This window comes from Cyprinodon variegatus, unplaced genomic scaffold, assembly GCF_000732505.1.
Source record: "Cyprinodon variegatus isolate N-32 unplaced genomic scaffold, C_variegatus-1.0 Scaffold46, whole genome shotgun sequence".
Lineage (NCBI taxonomy): Eukaryota > Metazoa > Chordata > Actinopteri > Cyprinodontiformes > Cyprinodontidae > Cyprinodon > Cyprinodon variegatus.
Genome location: NW_015150499.1, coordinates 131,123 through 149,524, shown reverse-complemented (window position 1 = coordinate 149,524; position 18,402 = coordinate 131,123). Strand labels below are relative to the sequence as shown.

The window sequence follows — 18,402 nt, the reverse complement described above, 5'->3', positions numbered from 1 at the left end:
TTTCAAGGACAAAAAGTTATCGAAATGACGTGGAAATGACATAAAATAGGGAAAATAACCCAAAAAAAGTACAATTTACAGCATTTCTCTTACATCTGCGAAGTGGAAGCATGTTCATGTCTTTGTGGGAAATGGTGCTTACTGCAGGTGGTGCATCTAATTGCCCTCATGAGGGTCTCTGGAGTGAACTGTAGTCATCAGCAGAGGGTAAAGTGACATGTATCGATTTAAAATGGGGTCAGGATCCCATTAAGGCTTTCCCCAAACAAACTGCATCACTCTTGTTTTTCCACTGTAATTGTTACCCAGCCAACAAAACAAAGCATCTGAAGCTGCAATAAAGGCTGCCATAAAATAAAAAAGCAGATAATATATTGAAAAAAATCCAAAACTATGGTCGATATTCAATGATCAGAATTTAGTTTGGCTATTAAAGTTGTACTGAAGCTAAACTGAGGCTCAATTAAAACAATACCAAGAATAAGCCTGTATGCTTTTAATGGAAATTTAGGCAAAATCATTCAGATATTGCGTTTAAAAGAATGTAAAGTGATCTGATCTGCAGAGGTAGACCCTGTGTAGAGCTCTTACAGTTTCTCGGTCCTGCACAGATAGCCGGATTGTTCTGACAGGCTCAAATGTACTCTGTCTAGTGTCACTTATCCTGCTAATGCCTTAAATGTGAGGCGTGGCGGTTTATGGGTCCAGGCCAAGGCCCTGCTTCGAAGGCGTGAGCATTTAACGTCTCATTTAATAACTTCTGCCTTTTCCTCCTTTAACTCTCTGATTTAAAAGCAATGCTTTAGAAAGCAGTATTTAAAGGGATCATTCCCTGCAGTGAAACGCCACATTTATTTAGCCCCACCCAGACAACTGGGAAGAGGGATGACCCTTCACAGGAAACTCACACTCGCTTTGATTTTTAAGCTAATGGGTTTTATTTCAGGATAACTCATGCAGTAAGATCTAATGGGCGGTAGACCACAAACAGCAGAGGTAACAACATGCATGTAATAACCAATCACAGCCTCACATCCCTGCAGCACATTCTTTCATCTATCCAAGCCTTTTTATATAAAAGATCATATAAAACACAATTTTTTTTGATATATTAGTTCAGTTAACATTAGATATTTTTTCTACAAAAAATATTCTTTCAACCAAAGAGAAAAAAAAAAAACTGAAGGGGCAATTACAAAGCAGTGCATAGTTCATAATATTTACATGTAGTGCACTCACAGCTTCCTTTGTTTTTGTACAGGATTTACGAGGCAAATATCTTTAAATACTTCACACATGAAGTCCAGGTGATGCCAATTTGCACAAGGATTAATTGTGATTATTCAATTAGTGAAATAATTGTCAACTAATTTAGTAATCAATTCATCACTATCTCGAGCATAGAAACTCTAAAAATGTGCCATTAGCACATTTTAGAGTAAGAAACCCACACAGAGTACTAATTTCACCCAAATTGTAAAATAAACACTCTGCATACAAAAACTTCTATCCGATTACTAATCCATTCTAAGGCTGCAACTAACAATTATTTAGCAAACTGAATAATCTCTCTATTATTTTTTTGATTAATCAATAAATAATCGGATAACCAAAGGTTCCTCAAAGAAGACTTTATACGAAATTAAACCAGGTGAAACAAAAACCTTTCCACTTATTGATCTTTGGATAGAGCATATTGACATATGGAAAAGTTATTTTATCTGAAATGAAAAAAATGTACATATTTTTAATAATTATCATATAATTACTGCTCTAAGTGGGATGCTCTGTCAGCTAAAGGCATGTTTTACAGGCTCTATACTCTAGGTAACGATTAATCGATTAATAAATTATTAGACGATTATTTCAATAGTTGATTTATCCGATTAATTGTCTCTGTCCTAATCCATTTATTTAAAATAATAATCAACAATATTGACAATAATCAGCCCTAATTTTTTACCTATTTCTCCATCAGCACACAGTTGTTCTACTCATTTAAACAGCAGAGATAACCAAAGAAGCAGAGAGAAATGTTTTTAAGGCCTTCCTTAAGACTTTAAGGACATCATCTATCTGGTGGATGTATGTTTAGAGCCTTCTTTCTACATCAGTAATTGATGTAGATCATCTTAATGAAAACAGTCGAATTAATATTGTAAAAAGCTCAGGGTGAACCCCTAATTTTTAACAAATTGTAAAAATATCACATGCAACCTAAACACATCAACATGTCTCAATAAAAACAAAATGCTGCTAAAGTAATAAATCAAGGATGAATGGCCAGCAGGTCATAATCTGCATTATAGATTGATCTGTCAAAATGTGGAGCGGTTTGCTCTGACTTTATTATACATACATAAACATAGATGGACGGGAATGACGAAGCTTTTTAAAGTCGAGTTTCTCATCTTTGATTCTGAATTTAAAAAGATGGCTGAACTCCTGCAGCTATTTAATGCAGTTTCTTCTTAGCAGATCCTTTTTCTCACCTCTGCCATACTCTGATTTGTTGTAGCCTAGTTTACCAGGTTGGATAACCTTGTCTTTAATCTGTAGTGTGGTACATTCTTCCATTACAGTCCTGCTCTTATTAAAAACAATCCTTACATTTACCTTCATATTGTTATAAACATAGTCTAATCTGCATTAAGGACCTATGTTCCTCATTTCCTCACAGTTTTAGCTGCTTCATATCCCTCAGATGATGAACCGTAATCTCTGTTTGTAACCCGTTTATTGTAGACAGAGGTCCTCCTCTCTAGCATGGATTCCCTTCTGACCAGCTGTTTTATGCTCATTAAAAACTGCATCTTTTTACTTTACCACTTAACCTGCTGTACAATATATTAGGTTTGATCCCAAAAGAAAATATTGGGAAAAGGGAAGCCCAATTACTACAGATTCTGCTATTAGTAGCAAGGGAAATGATAACTCTGTCTTGGCTTAAACCTTTACCCCAACCCTTCAACCATGGCAAGAAAGGTTGAAGAATGTGGATAAAATGGAGAAGATAACAGCAAAACTTCATGTGAAAATGGACATATTCTTGGAAGTGTGGGCCCCTGCTATTAACTAGCAGCCTCATATGCTAAAAAAAAAAATTATATCAGCCCCCGTTCGTATTTCCCCTCTTTTATGGTACACTAGACATATACACCTCCCATTAATGGGAGCTAATGAAGACCCCTCTAAGAACTGTCAATTGCTGAAACAGATTTGAATGTTTGCTGAGCCCCATCCCTTTTTATTTTATTTATTTTATTGTATTTTATTTTATTCATTTTCTTCTTTCTCCACTACTTTTGGGTTTGATGTTCTCTGTAGTTGCATATATGAAGATACATTTGTATATATGTTGGATTTATTATATTTTTAAATAAAGAATGTATTTCAGAGATTTTGGGCACTATTAGTTGATCGGAGCTTTAAAGTCGGACGAATAGGTCCACAGGTTTGTAATGCAGGCTGTTTACACCTTAGTCCCAGTTCAGATCATCTTTAAATACCACTATTATTCCTAACACTTTATGCTAGTGAAGATTGTAGGTCCATTGTAGGTTTTTGAGAGCTCAAACCAATTTCCATGTTTTCTAAAACCAAAAATAAGTTTTTGGGCTACTAAATAAAACTTCAAACTCAACGCCAATTCTTACATTTAAGCTTCCTGGATGGGAAGCAAAACATCTTAAAACTTGGAAACCACGTGGATTGTTTTTAACTTTTTTGAAACAGCTTAGACCAGCATTTCTCTTTCATTTAAAATAAAAGTGTTCAGAGAGCGACAGCTCTGTGGAACAGACCATTTTTTTCGTCTGTAATATAATTTTCTTTGTGAAAGCTCAGTCGCACTGCATCATCACAAAGTAACTGGCTTCATGGATGTCCTATAAATGATATAATTTCCCACACAGCTACAAAAAAACTAGGCCTTAAGTTTTACATCGAACCTGGATGCTTTACCTAATTCTGTTACAGCTCCTCGTCCGGCTGATGTTTGACTTCATCAATTAGGCTACACTGAATAGACTGTATGTAAATTGGAAAACAACACAGTGAACGTTTTTATCAAAAGGTTGCAGCAGAATGAAAGGAATAATGAGCAGGAACGTCTGAATGGGGGAACTGTCTGCCTCATCAAGCTGCAGGCCTTCAGCTAACCTTTAGCTTTCTTTCTTTTCCTCTTGCAGAGACGGAATTGGCCGCCGTGAACTCCGCTTGCAGAATCTGCCACATGTTCACCGAGACTCTGCCTGTCTCTCATGAAAAATTCATCAGCCAGCGCCGACGGAAAAGCTGTGATGTCAGAGATTCCAGTATGGGTGTCTTGTTTCCACGTGGACACAGTGACACAGCAGAGAGGGGACAGACAGAGGAGCCGGGGGCTTCGGATGCCTTCATGCAGGGGTTAAACTGGAGCTACTGTTCTGTGAACCCTGACATAAGAGCACAACTCATTTATTACTGATCTATTTCTGCCAATTAGTCTGCAAAGGCTGACGGCAAGTTTAGCTCATTTTTATTAACTTTTCACAAGAAATTAATTTACAACGGTTCCTTTTGGTAACATTTATCTGAGTCCAGACAATTACCACACAGGTTGAGAGATTTTAACTGTTTATCTGTGTTGGTTACATCTTACTGTTTCAGCATATGGTTTTCTAATGACTAGAATCAATGCTGCCACATAAAAATATAATTTTGGCCACATTAACCTTGCTAAGATGTCTGCCCTTTACTGCTACTTTTAATCATTAATCAGGTTTCAATCTGTACTTCATTGATAAATGCTCATCCTGAATGAAAGATGTATTACACCACAATAAAGAGTTTTTCAAAAGTTGTTTGTTTTTGCCTCATGGACATTTTCAATTTATTTTTATGTTAATGTCGTTATTGTGGTCATAATAAGAACCACGTTTGCTTGCAATTAAACTGGGATGTAATTCAAATAAATTTCCCCCATATTTTTAAGCTATGAACCTATCTTAAGGGTCATTTTCCTGCAGGAATGAGACCCTTCCGACCATCTATAAAATCTTTACTTACAGGGTTGCCCTTTAATTAGCTTCATCCATCTTCCTATCAACTCTGACCAGCCTCCCTGCTAAAGAAAAACATCTCTATATAATGATGCTTCACTCAGCATATTTTAGTGTGTAGGCTTCAGGCTGACCATTGCAGCTTCTCCCACTTCTAAAGGCTATTTGGTTGCCCTGCATTTTATTTTCCTGTATTACAGAAAATGGTGTTTTCCCATTATGGGCGTGTAAGGTACTAATAAGTACATTTTAGCATAAAAACTTGATTTTTAAAACACAATTACCTTCTTATACAAAAGAAACCTGTCTGTTTGAAGAGCTGGAGACAGTTATACAAAAGCACAGACCACCCGCTCTCCATCCTGAGTGCCCTCTCAAGCAGATGAAGACACAAACCCCCACAAGCAGAGAGGAAGAGGGACTTTAAAAGCAGGGGTGGAGCATCCAGGTTCAGAAGGGTTCCCAAACGGCGGGTATGTCAAGACAGATGTTCTTAGTGATGTTTTGTTTTTTCTACACAATTAAAGGTAGCCTCATTGCTGCACCCCTGGGTACAGAATTTACATGGTTTGTACCAGGTGGAGGTAAAACTGAGGTCCTACAGGAGCTCTGGATGGAGCTTATTTAATAATAATTTAACTTTATTTTATTGGGGAGCAGTGGGCTGCCACTGTGCAGCACTAGAGGGTTAAGGGTCTTAGCCTCGTGAGACCATCCTGATCTCGCGAACTTTCAAGGTTTCACTCGCTAATCAGTCTGGAGACTCTCCGTTAAAGAAAATTTGGAGCCGTTCACCAAACGAACGTCCAATCAGCGTTGGCTTTGAGGCGGGTTGAGGTGTGACGCAACGAGCAGCGCGACAGTTTAGTCTAAAGAACATGGAGGCTTCAGCCGATGAAACTAGCGTTAGCGTGGCTATCGAGCAAGTTTTATCGAAATTACAGAGTATTTCTTCACTGAAAGAAGAGCAAAACACTGCTCTGGAGGCTTTTCTCAGAGGAAAAGATGTTTTTGCTCTTCTCCCGACTGGTTTCGGCAAGAGTAGCCTGGCTTGTGGTTGTGTTTTCGTCGTCGCTCTGTTAGTACGTCATATGCTTTGTTGATCTGATTGGTTTATTTGGCCCGTCTATCACCAACTTACGCCAATCAGCTAACCAGTATTTTCGCCCCTTCACCAAAATTACTTCAACGGAAGGTTTCCAGATGGATATGCGGAGCAAATCCATCTGGCGGAGTCAGGTTATAAGGGTCTTGCTCAGGAACCTAGAATGGAGGCAGTGGGATTCAAACCAGGTACCTGCCACTTCATGAGAGCACAAGCACACTGCTCTAACCCACAAGCCCAACACTTTCCCATTTTCAGATGAAGAATGTTTTCTTTTTTTTGTCTTAAATGCAAAATTTATATATTTTTGGACAGATTTTACTGTACTTGAGTCTTTACATCCAAGGTAAAGTTTCTTTAGATACTAAACTGTCAATTTCAATAAATAATTAATTGCAATAAGAGTTGGGCAGTAATCATAATGTTTATCGCTATCACGATAAATTGCTGGTCATGATACGAAATATGGTTTATCGTCTGGATGATAAATAAAAAAATTAATGACAGATAAAAACTAAAGAAACTTGTTGATTTGCCAGAATTTTTTGTTCTTTTTCTTTCATTATTTCCCATTGAAGCATTGATATTTTTAAAGAATATGATTAAATTAAATCAAATTAGATGTTTAGTGATATAAATCCTACTACTTTATATAACTGCTGTCCTGAAGGAGCCGATTTATAATTATAAGTGCATATTGCCCAGCCCTTATCCCAATTGATTAAATCTTTTAGCTCTATACCACTCTTTTTTTTTCTTCATATTTAAACACTACTCTAAAAAGAGTTTTGGCGTTTGACCTTCAAAAATGAGAAAAAAGAGAAGAATATTAATACCTATAGAGTGACTTTCAGCTTGTTTTAGGCATATTTTAAGGGTAACTATTCCTATAACCTCTATTGACCTAGTTCTCCTGGATCAGTCAGCAATCTAAACTATGATAACTTATGATTTTTCAATCGCTGCTTCAGCTGCAGCCATGTCATAAATCTGCGGGTCGAATGAACTACTCAGAGAGTTAGAAGCTTATTACCTGCCGGCTGTCTCGCTGGGAGGAAGAGGAAGAAGAAGCGCTCTTCTGAACCGGCGCGGCGGTCCTGTTCACCGGTGTGAAGCTCCTATCCTCGGAGCTCATGGTGCGGCCGTGAAGGCCTCGCTGGTATTGATGGTGCTGAGACATGGTGGCCCACCGGTCAGCCCTGCGGAGCTTCAGCAACGAGGCCCACAGATCGGGGACATCCTCTGAGACTTCCTCACACACACAGCCTGCCGCTCATCTGAAACACAAGGGTCAGGAAGTCACAGACAGAATCTGCTCATTTTTATTTCAGACAGCAATCAGAACATCCGATCTTCTCTGATAGCTTTAATTCAGAGCGATTATCTGAGAAACCACCGAGCTGACTGACTCAGCAGTTTGTGAGGTTTAAACAATTTCCTTAAAACCAAAGTAACTGAATAAGCTTTCATTGTCTTATTAATGTCACTAAGGATCATTTACACCAACGTAGCATCTCCAGAACTCCTGCATTACATTAACGCACAGCCTACTGTGTATATAGTACATAGCTGTATACTATATAATGTATATAGTAAATTGCATGTTTTATATTTCATTATAACTCTAGAGCCTGTATTCCGTATATACTGTATATATCTAAATTGTCTGCACCATCAACTGCAAGTCAAATTCCTTGTAAGTGCAAACCTACTTGGCAATAAACTTGATTCTTAGCACACATTGAACAGAGATATGAACTCAAAAAGTTGAAATATCTACAAAAAAATTAAACTAATTTGTTCCATTTTATAATGTTGTTCAATTCAACTTTAGTTCTGAAATGCACCATTCACAATAGTTACCATTTCTCACAAAAGTGTATATATTAACCCTCTTAAGGCAGATGTTGCAGATTTGCAACAACAGCTAAATGCCACTTAGCTAATTACTCCACATCCATATTTTAAAAGCTTTTGTTACTCAGAAGTACAACAGAAGGACTTAGTTGTGCATTTGGAACAAACAGTTTCTCTCCAGCTCACCAGATAGCCCTGCTGACTCACTTTCAACATGGCTGAGTCCTTGGTGTCACTGAAACAGATTTTCTAAACACTAATAACATGTAAGTATTGCTACCAATTTCCATTATTTTGAAATCAATACCACATAAGATGAATCATGAATGTGTATAGATATGACACATGCCAATTAGTAGATTCTATCTCCTCTGGGTTTTTCACCAGAGGCATCTCGATTTCAATGTTGTGGATTTGCAACGTGTGCCCAAACAGATACCAACGGATGCCTAGTGCTTTATCTACTAGTTTGCCTATATTTTGAGCAACAGTTCAACAGAAACGGCCTTCTCAAGAGGTTTTGAGATGTTGGTGGAAAAAAAGTTTGAGAAAAAGTTGTCTCTAATTTTGTGAAAGAACTTTTTTTTTTTCAAATTTTGTTTTGTTAATTTTTTGTTTGTGACATTTAAATTAACGTTCATATCAGATGTAGTCTTCAGTGTTAATTTACCACTCCGGGCCACTGTTGCAAATCTGCAACATCCCAGAATTCATTGCATGTGAAGGTCTCTCTCAAAAAAAGTCTGAATTGTATATTACTACTCCATATGATCATTTTCTCCAAATATCCGATTTTTCCTGCAACTACAACTTAATTTGAGCATGAGAGGGTTAATGTGAGTAATATGAGTATCAACCCTATTTATCCTGCATATTTTACATGATCGCAAAAACATCAAGTAATGTTCAACATTCACAGTCTGACCTTTTAATTTCCTATAAAGTAAAGATAAACAGTCAGAGATGGCCGAGCATTTAACATTTAAACAATATCCCTTTGTTCAATAGCAGTAATATATTTCTAATAGTTAAATAAAGTCCACGATTGCAGTGTTTGTCACTCACTGATTCTGTTTAGTTTAATTGGTTTTGTTTTTAAAACAAATATTTCTAAAATGTTATACTGGAGGAGTTAAACAAGTTTTTGCAGGATTTTGGGAAATTTCCTTTTGTTCATATCAATTCTATCGTATCGACCGAAATGCTGACCATGTCGTCTAATGCTAGTTAGTAGGATTTATTTTAAGTTTTAAGATCATTTTAATGGATAAATTAAAAAAAGTTCGACTTAGATTCAAATATTAAAGCAAAGGAACTGAACAGATAAAGACTTTTATCAAAGTGCTTAAAGGATAAGTTCCCCCAAACACCATAACTTTACAATCTTGTGAAGGTAAATATGAGGCAATCAGTGGAATAAATGTGTCGATTAATTTCCAAACATGTGGTTAAACAGCGGCTCTGGTAGCAGCAGGGAGGGCTGCTTTTCATCATTAGTCATGGCACATGCTGACATCTATCACACTGCCTGCAGCGCTGCTGGGTAATTGCCTAAACTTTCTGTAACTCTGCATAAATCTATTAAATGACAGAAAGTGCACACTTGATGCATCCTTTCTCTTCACACAGAAAATATTACTTTCAGCTTCGATTTCTGAACGAAAGATTAGTGAAGCACGCCACTGATAAGAAATGAAAATCTCACATAAAACTGGCCTCAGACTGGTCCCACTGGCTTCATATTATAAGTAATGCTTAAATACTTTGTGCTTTTTCCTGCAGCATCAATAGATGCTGCTGCACACGGCATGAGAGCACCCTGTGGTTTTAACTGCAGGATGTTTTGGTTAGACTCTCCCGTGTGTAAGGAAACTCCCCAGAGTCCACTCAGCAGCACTGAGCATGCTCACCAGCAGCCATGCAGCTTTTTCACGCAGCATAATCTATAATTCAGATCCTTGGATAGCGTCATCATCCCCACTCTGCCTCGTCCTTAAGCCAACCAGGATGTAAGCTACAGTAAGACAAGGCGCTAAGTCTGTTCACACTGTGTGTCGCACTTAGCCTATTTAACACATCCGCTCTCCTTGACCCAGTGAGAAGCAGAGGTGATGTGTGCTTTAAATGTAAATTTCACTATTCCCATACAATATTAATCCAGACAGCGGGAGCCATGGCGTGCACGGGAAAACTGTGAGGGTTGTCGGTCAGATTTGTTCACATTTAAGTTACAGAAACACATCTTTCAGGAAGTGAAAAACAAAAGTGGATATGAAGTAAATGGGAAGCAGCAGTGAAGCAAAAACACACAAAAATCCAATGGGGCTGTACTTTCTCACTTCAGTTTTTCATCTTTACAGAACATCTCTAAAATAAAATGTGAGCTCTCTTCATAACAACAAATGCAAAAAGACAAAAAAAATGGACTATTTGGGACTATTTCATCAAAATTTTATGTGATCACCTGAAACACATAAATGCATAACTGAGAAGTGGAAAGAGAAGAGTTCTGGTCTTTGAAACTTTTGCACACATTGTGAACCACCCCTGCAGAACTGATCAGTCATATGCACCTTTGGCATCCCTTAGTTATTTAAAGCCTAACTACCACAAATTCCTGGACCCGCATCCCTCCATAGGTACACGTTACACCTACAGTACACTGATTTTTAGCTTTCTTTGAGGTAAATTAAAGTAATATTTAAAAACTCATCCAATCTGTTTCATTTTTGTCGAAACCCTTGAAACAAGTTACACAAACAGAACAACAAAAACATTCCACCTTGCGTTTGCATTCAGGCTTTTTGCATTTTTACCCTAAAATAAAGCCCACCGCCACACTAAACATTGAAGGGATCTAACAATTAAGCTACTAGTTCAAGAAAGATAGCAGAAGTCCCATTTTGGTTTGCGAGCATCCTGTGCACTGGGAAACTAAAATTGAACATAACCCTGAACACAAGTCTGAATCATGTAGAGATACTGTTCCACTGATCTGGGAAAGATAGATGCGGGTAAAAGCAGAGGAAAACCTGTTAGAGGCTGCAAAGGCCTTAATGCTGGTCTGGAAGTTCGCCTCTTTTTGCAGGAAGGGTCTATAACACCGACCCAGAGCTACCATGCAATGGTAGTCCATGATCAAAGCATATTGAATTGTTAGAACGGCCGAGTCAAAGTCCAGAACTAAACACAATTTAAAGATCTGTGGGAAGAATTGAAAGATGAAATCCACAGACTTTTCTCACCCAAACCTACTCTGACTACGGTGGTTTTGCAAAGAAAAATTAATCCAAATTTCCAATTGTATCTTCATGTTGTATCCCAAAAAAGCTACTAACCATGAAAACAAATGCAAAAAAAATTGGGACAAAGTTCAAGGGAATGGAAACCTTTACAAAACCCTGTACTTTTGAGCCATTTTAGATTCAGAAATAGAATATATTAGACTTTAATCACTGTTACCATAACGTCCAATACCCAAAGCAGAAAATCTGACAGGGAGCCAGTTTTACTTCTGTTCCAGTAGCCAGCAAAGCTGCTCCATCCTTTCAAAGTTATGTCGGTGCCGAGAAGGGTTCGATCAGGACCTAATGAGTCATAAGCTCATTGCTCTAATTCCAGCGCCCATGAATATGGTCCACTCAGAAGACAGACAGGACAGGTTACATCAGTCAGCACTGCTAAAACACTTACAGTAGTCAAAACATTGTTTTTACTTTGTTTTTTTTTTCCTAACAATGATTTTGCCTGCATTCACTGATATTTGTCCTTAAATGTTTTTAAAGGCTTTGTGTGGAGTCGTCCTTTACTTCATTTAATGCCCATGTTACCTCTCCAATCAATACTTTTTATCTACATGATGATGGGCATGCATTTGCTTGTTGCAAGAAATGTTTTCCAATGTGTTAAGAATAATGACCAACCCGTCTATAAAAGGCATTAACAGTCTCGGGTGCATGTGGAAAAGCTTTCAACCAACAAACCCTTTACTGCTCAAAATCGTTTCATGGGCCGGATTTGGGTTAAATGCAAATTATCTGTTGTAGCTTTAAGATCAAGTTACAACATGAGGATACTTCACATGTGCAAAGCAACAGTAGCGACAGCATCCAGAGAATGAGGCAGTAATTCCCAGTGTTTGCAATTTCCAAGCTCCTAAAGGTTGCATTAAGATTTCATAGGTAAAAATGTCCAAAGAAACTGATCTTCTACCACAAGAAATGAGCATCCATGTATTTTCCCGGCATCTAAAGTTTTGACCGGGCTCAAATTCAGTCTAATTACCTAATGTAATGTAGCAGCGCCTTGCAAAGGAAGCAGGATGGACATGATAATTATTCAACTGGTACTAATAGTGTTTATCTATGACTTCACCCCCATGTTAGTGGAGCAAGACTTCCTGAGAGACAGTGAGGAAGTGGAGTATTTTAAAACAAATGAGCCATCTTGCAAAAGTAGTTTTGTAATACGTCAAGAGATTGACATATATACATTGAGTCAGAAAAAAGCTTTAAGGGAAAAGAAGAAAAAAGCATTGACATGCTGTATTGGTTGGTGGGGGGGTTGCTCTAACTCCTTTGGTGCAACTAGTACAAGGAGGACTGCTGGATATTCCAGACTGTACCTAATTAAGCGGGCGGCGGGCGTGTCTGAGTGAATCTAATGACAAAGAATCTATACATCATTAAAGAAATTGACGTATCAGATCCTGTCTTGCAATGTGAAGCACAGTGGAAAGCAAGTATTTACATACAGTGTGTAGGATAGGACGGTTTGTGCCGATATCAGTGTCCGATATTGATAGCGTTGTTCTGTAATCTGGCAAAGCAGGCAGATAATGTACAGCACTCAGGTTTAGCAGATTAATAATCTGTGAGGATCATTTAGCAGAACCTTCTGAGCTAATTGGGAAAAGCAATACCTATGCCCGCCATACAAAGTTTGGTTTTAGTCAATCACTGAAATAGCAGCAAGTGCCCAGAGAAAACAAAACAACTTACACTTTTACGCTCTCACACTTACACTAAAAGTAAATGATGAACACAATTAATATAAAAGTAAATTGAGATTGTTTGACGTAAGATAGAGACATTAGGGTGTTACCACACTGCATATAGACAGACTTGCATTTCTGCTCTCCAAAGTGTAAACTAAGGTTAATGATAAAGTAGGTTAACAGTTAAGATCCAAAGAAAAAGCATCATCATCATTTTTATTGATGCTTGATACTAAATAAATCATTAAAGATGTTAACCAATTAGGCGACTCTCTCTATCACACATCTGCCGGTGCTGACATACAACATGAAAGCTGCCGGCATTACTCATTATTAACATGTAATACGATAAAGCTGAGTGGTAACTATGCTGTAATGGGAGTAGAACGACGGCCATCCTCGTGTTTTCACCACACACAAGAAACACAACCTGGCAGTATTGAACAGACTCCAAAGTGAAACAAGTTTGCTGATCCCACACTCTGTTGCATAATTAAAGTGGGCCAACAAAAGCAGCCTCGTGTCCTTATATTATATTACAGGGTCTTAAAAGACGAGCCCTGTCTGAATTACAACTTGGCGATAATGCAAATCAATTGGTTCTGACCTTTTACCTAAGTGTACAATATTAGACTAAATGGAAGTAGATCTTGAGTGACATTTCCAAGCAGTCAGCAGTGCATCTCTTTGCACTAGACATCGCTTTTTATTTTTTAACAACAGCTGGACAGAGCCTGTTTGTCCCGGGCTGCACACATGCATCATGAAGTTAGAGCTAAGCATAAAACATTAGAAGGCTCCTGAGCTACTGCTTCCTTTGTTCCCATAAAAATATTACAAAAGGATGTTAAAGATTTTATAAAATATTGTAGACTATCCCAGGGTGATTAAATGCAAACTAGGCTTGAATTATCTGCATTTCCTTAAACTTACTTAAATTAAGAAAAAAAGGTAATCGTCCTTTCACAATTGTATTATTTTATTTTATATTTTCCTACTGTTTGGGCAACGAGAAGTATTTATCTTTTATTGTATGTTTCATACTGACCATCAGTCCCTTTTCACACCGTTTCTTAAAACCAGCTGAATGAGAAAGAGCTGAAGAAACAGCTCCAACTTACTTATTGTTGTGTTCTGCAAGACAGCTGGCTGAAAGAAGACTGTGGCACTTTTTCCATTGCAATGACTTTCAGCTGCCAACACCAAGAATTAAAAAAGCCTTCTGCACTTTTACTCAAGTGCTTTCCCATTTCTGGGGCCAGCAAACAGTCCTTGTTTTAAACTTTCCGATATCCCTTGGATGGTTGATGGGTGGGTTCAATTCAGTTCAATTCAGTTTATTTCTATAGCGCCAATTCACAACACAAGTCATATCAAGGCACTTTACAGTTCAACCAGATCATACAGTCAAATTGATTAAATGTTTTCTAACTAAGGAAAACCTGTTGATTCCATCGACTCATGGAGTCGGATGCTATCACTAACTAAGCATGCTTGCAGCGACAGTGGAGAGGAAAATCTCGAGCTGTTAGGAATCCAGTTTGTGTGTTTTTCTCCCTCCACCACCTGGTGGAGGGAGAAAAACACCTGCGGCTTGTTGGATCATTACTGGAGGAGTATTTGAGCAGTGGGCTGTCACTACCTCGACGCCACAGTGTTTGCCAGTTTTGGGTACTCTAGCCAAGCTGAGATTAGCAGAGTCTAACCTAAGCTTTGTTTCTCTGAGTCTTGTCTAGTTTTTGTCTTTGCTCTTTGGAAGGAAGCCTTCCTGAGTAACTGGAAACCTGGACCTTCTCCTCATGGAAGGATTAACTGAGTACACACTGAGCACGGGGAAACCTCCATATGATCCGTTCAAGTCCTCATCGGAAATCCAAGTGACAGTCCGCTTCTTTACTCCTCTGGGTCCAACGCTTGTCTATCTGTCCGCCCTCCAACGAGTTCCCTCTTTTCTGGATTAACCCCCACAAGCTGGTTTCAAGGATTGACAAGAGCCCCCTCAAACCTGAGTCCCTATCCAGTAATATTCAAGCCTCAGTCAAATTTCCTACGGTCCCTGAACTGATCACTGTGATCTCCCCTTCAGACTTTCCAGTTCCGGTTCACCAGTCCACTGAGTTCCTGATCCAACTTCTGTATTTCATCAACATTGAATAAATCTGTTTAACCTTTTCCCTTGGTCTCTGAGTGGTTCTCTGCATGTGGGTCAGAACGCTTAAACCAATTATGACACCAACAGAACCAGGCTCAGTGTGAGCTGCCATCTGCCGAGGCCGACTGTGGTTCAAGGAGACAGAAGCAGTGATACTAAAAGGCGGTTTTAAAGGGGGGCCCGTTCCGGGAACCCCCCGGCCGGGCTTTGAGGTTTTGAGCCACTTTCCTTTTCGGGGGTTGAGGGGGGCCCTTCCGGCCGTTCCCGTTCGGGGAACCGGGCTTCCCTTGGAAAACAGGCCGATCTCCAACATGGATTAAAGGCAAAGAGTTTAAATAGAAGCACAGCAGTGGATGAAAGCAATGAATCTATGATTAAGGTTTCATATATTACAGTTTATGTGACAAAAATATGTTATTAAGCAAGAATATAGCAGTGTGAAACTAAAATATCAAATAAAGTTTAATTGCTCAGATATATTTAAAGAAGTCTATTGTTGATGCAATTACAGCTGCTTTTGGTCTATCACTGCCACTCGCTAGACCGGGGTGTAATACAGTGTTCTTTACAAGTTCCTGTACCATCAATAGCAGGGGTGGGCTATTCCAGTTCTTGAGGGCCGGTAATTAGATTGCAAAAAATAAATAAATAAAAAGTGGAAAGTAAAGGCACCAGGGAAACATGCAGTTGTGATACTATTAGAAACTATAGTAGGAACAATCACAGGTTTTGTTTCCCATCATCATCATAACAATTATAATAAAAACGTTTAAGCTTAATATTAGCCTCAATATCATCGCTTGGCAACACATTTAATTTAATAAAAAAAAACTTTATTAATCTCAAAGGGAAGTTAAATGTTGCAGTAACTCATATGTTATTCTTTAAACAGGTGTTGTAGGTGTTGATAGCTGTGCTACTAGATGAACACCAAGGTATTTATACTCCTCCACCACCTCCACTGCTCCTTTGATGTTAAAAGGATTAAACTTATTCCTCTTTCTTCTGAAATCTACAAATTTAGGATCAGATTATTGTTTCCACACCATTTAAAAAAGCAGTTCACCAGCTTCCTGTACTCAGCTTCTTGTCCATCTTTGATGCAACCAATGGCTGCAGAGTCATTCGATTATATCTGCAGATGACAAATCTGGTACTGGAGGTCAGAGGTCTACGGAGTAAAGGAATGGATAGAGTACTGTCCCCTGTGGTGCTCCTGTGCTGCCGACTACTTGATTAGAAACTGACCCTTCAGTCTAACAAACTGTGCTCTGTTTGTCAGGTAGTCTGATTCAGGCAATTGTTGAAGCATTCCCCTGAGTCTTCTGAAGTTTCTCACAAAGTAAGCCTGGCTGAATTGTGTTAAATGCACTGGAGAAACCAAAGAACATAATCCACACAGTACTGTCTGCCTTGTCTATATGACAGTGGGTTTGTTGAAGCAGGTGTATGATGGCATAACTAACTCCAGCTCCATGGCAATAAGCAAACTGCAGGGGGTCCTGATAGCTGTTTGTTTGTTTTCTGAGGTGAACCAATAGAATGTGATGTCAGGGCAACAGGTCTATAGTCACTGAGGACTGTTGGCCGAACATGCAGGAGGTCTTCCACATCACTGGAACTGTCTCCAGGGTCAGGCTAGAGGTGAAGAGGTACTGTAGGATCCCGCAGAGCTGCTCTGCACAGGCCTTCAGGACTCTGGGGCTCACGTCATCAGGACCTGGTGACTAATTGTGATTCAGTCTCTCCAGATGTCCCTTCACTTGACTTCTAGAGACAGACAGGTGAAAGGCGGAGGGAGCAGCACCATCTGATTTGGCTGATAACAAACTCATAGAAGCAAGAGAATCAATGGCAAAGTAAGGCAGGATGTCCATGTGACTGTGGGCAGGAGAGCAGGAAACTGAGCTTGTTCCTGAACTGAATCTGTTGAAGAATGTGTTCAGTTCATTGGCTCTGTACAGACTTCCATCTATCTGATCATCCATCTGCTTGAAGCCTGACCACACATCTCTGATATTGTTCAGCTGGAGCTTGTTTTCCATCATCTTCCTGTGTGCCTCCTTGCTTTCTCTTATCTTGACCTTAAGTTACTTCTACTCCAAATTAATTCCCCATCTTGCTTTTTAAAGGCTTGTGTTTATCTTGTTGTCACATCTGTGACTGCATATGGTTATAATTCAACAAGCACATATAAAGCGCCTAAAAACATGGCATACTCTTTATTAAGCAGGTCACTTTGGGGTTTTCACTTACATAAGTAGCACAACTTTACTGCAACACAGCATGTAAAAAATAGATTTTTAGAGTCGCCATGGTGAAGTGGTTAAAGTCTCAAACAGTGATGTGTGGGAAGGGTTTATTTTAAACACAATAAATTACAATTTTTATAAAAATTTATAATTTTTCAATATAAAAGGATATAACTGCCAATCCCTAGTGATCCTCATTTAGAGTTGTGATGCGGCACAAGGCCGAGAACAATTTACACATCTCTGCTCAAGGTTTTTGTTACATGAGATTGTTCATGAAGGAACTGGTTTATAAATTAAGACAATAAATAATACATGAAATCATGAAGTCTGTTTAAACCATAAATATGCATCTGTGTTTGTGTCCAGTGACTCTGCAGACCATATCGTGTGATTATCACAAGTTATTGTTAATCCTTAAATATGCCACTGAGGTTAAAACTTTACATTAAAGGAAAACAAGGGAAAAGTGTCAGAATTTGTATGAAAATGCAGAAAATTCGGCAAAAAAAGGGGAAGATGAAATGATGAAAGCTTACAGATTTTTTTTTTATTTTTATTTTTTTTGGTCGTTAGTGGAAAGAATTTACAATGATCTCTGGGAAAGAAAAAAAAAAGGGGCCAAATCAGGATAAAAAGGGACTGAAAAAGAGATATTATGGTCAGTATGGAAATGCAAATCATCAAACTGAAACCTTTGGATTTTGTACTTATAAATAATAAATAGTATCCATCCATCCATCCATCCATTATCTAACACGCTTGTCCCAATTGGGGTCTCGAGGGGTGCTGGTGCCTATCTCCAGCTGTCAATGGGCGAGAGGCGGGTTACACCCTGGACAGGTCGCCAGTCCATCGCAGGGCTAATACCGTAAATAGTATATTTACAGAAATAGTACAAACATCCAAAAAATAAAAACCAAAACCTTAGTATAAGGTTTTCATAGCCATGGTGAGGTGACAATTATTAAAGTGTACCAAAGTTTTTAAAATGGCAT

General features: G+C 38.6%; 1 protein-coding gene across 2 annotated transcripts in view; it reads right to left on the bottom strand.

Annotated features, from left to right (window-relative positions):
• Positions 1 to 18,402, bottom strand: part of osbpl6 (oxysterol binding protein like 6) — a 59,625-nt gene that overhangs the window by 39,844 nt on the left and 1,379 nt on the right. For both annotated transcript variants that reach the window (XM_015370402.1, XM_015370403.1), the window contains exon 2: positions 7,181 to 7,424. In XM_015370402.1, the coding sequence (XP_015225888.1) occupies positions 7,181 to 7,327 (147 nt within the window). In that variant the 5' untranslated portion in view covers positions 7,328 to 7,424. The remainder of the gene's footprint in view (positions 1 to 7,180; positions 7,425 to 18,402) is intronic.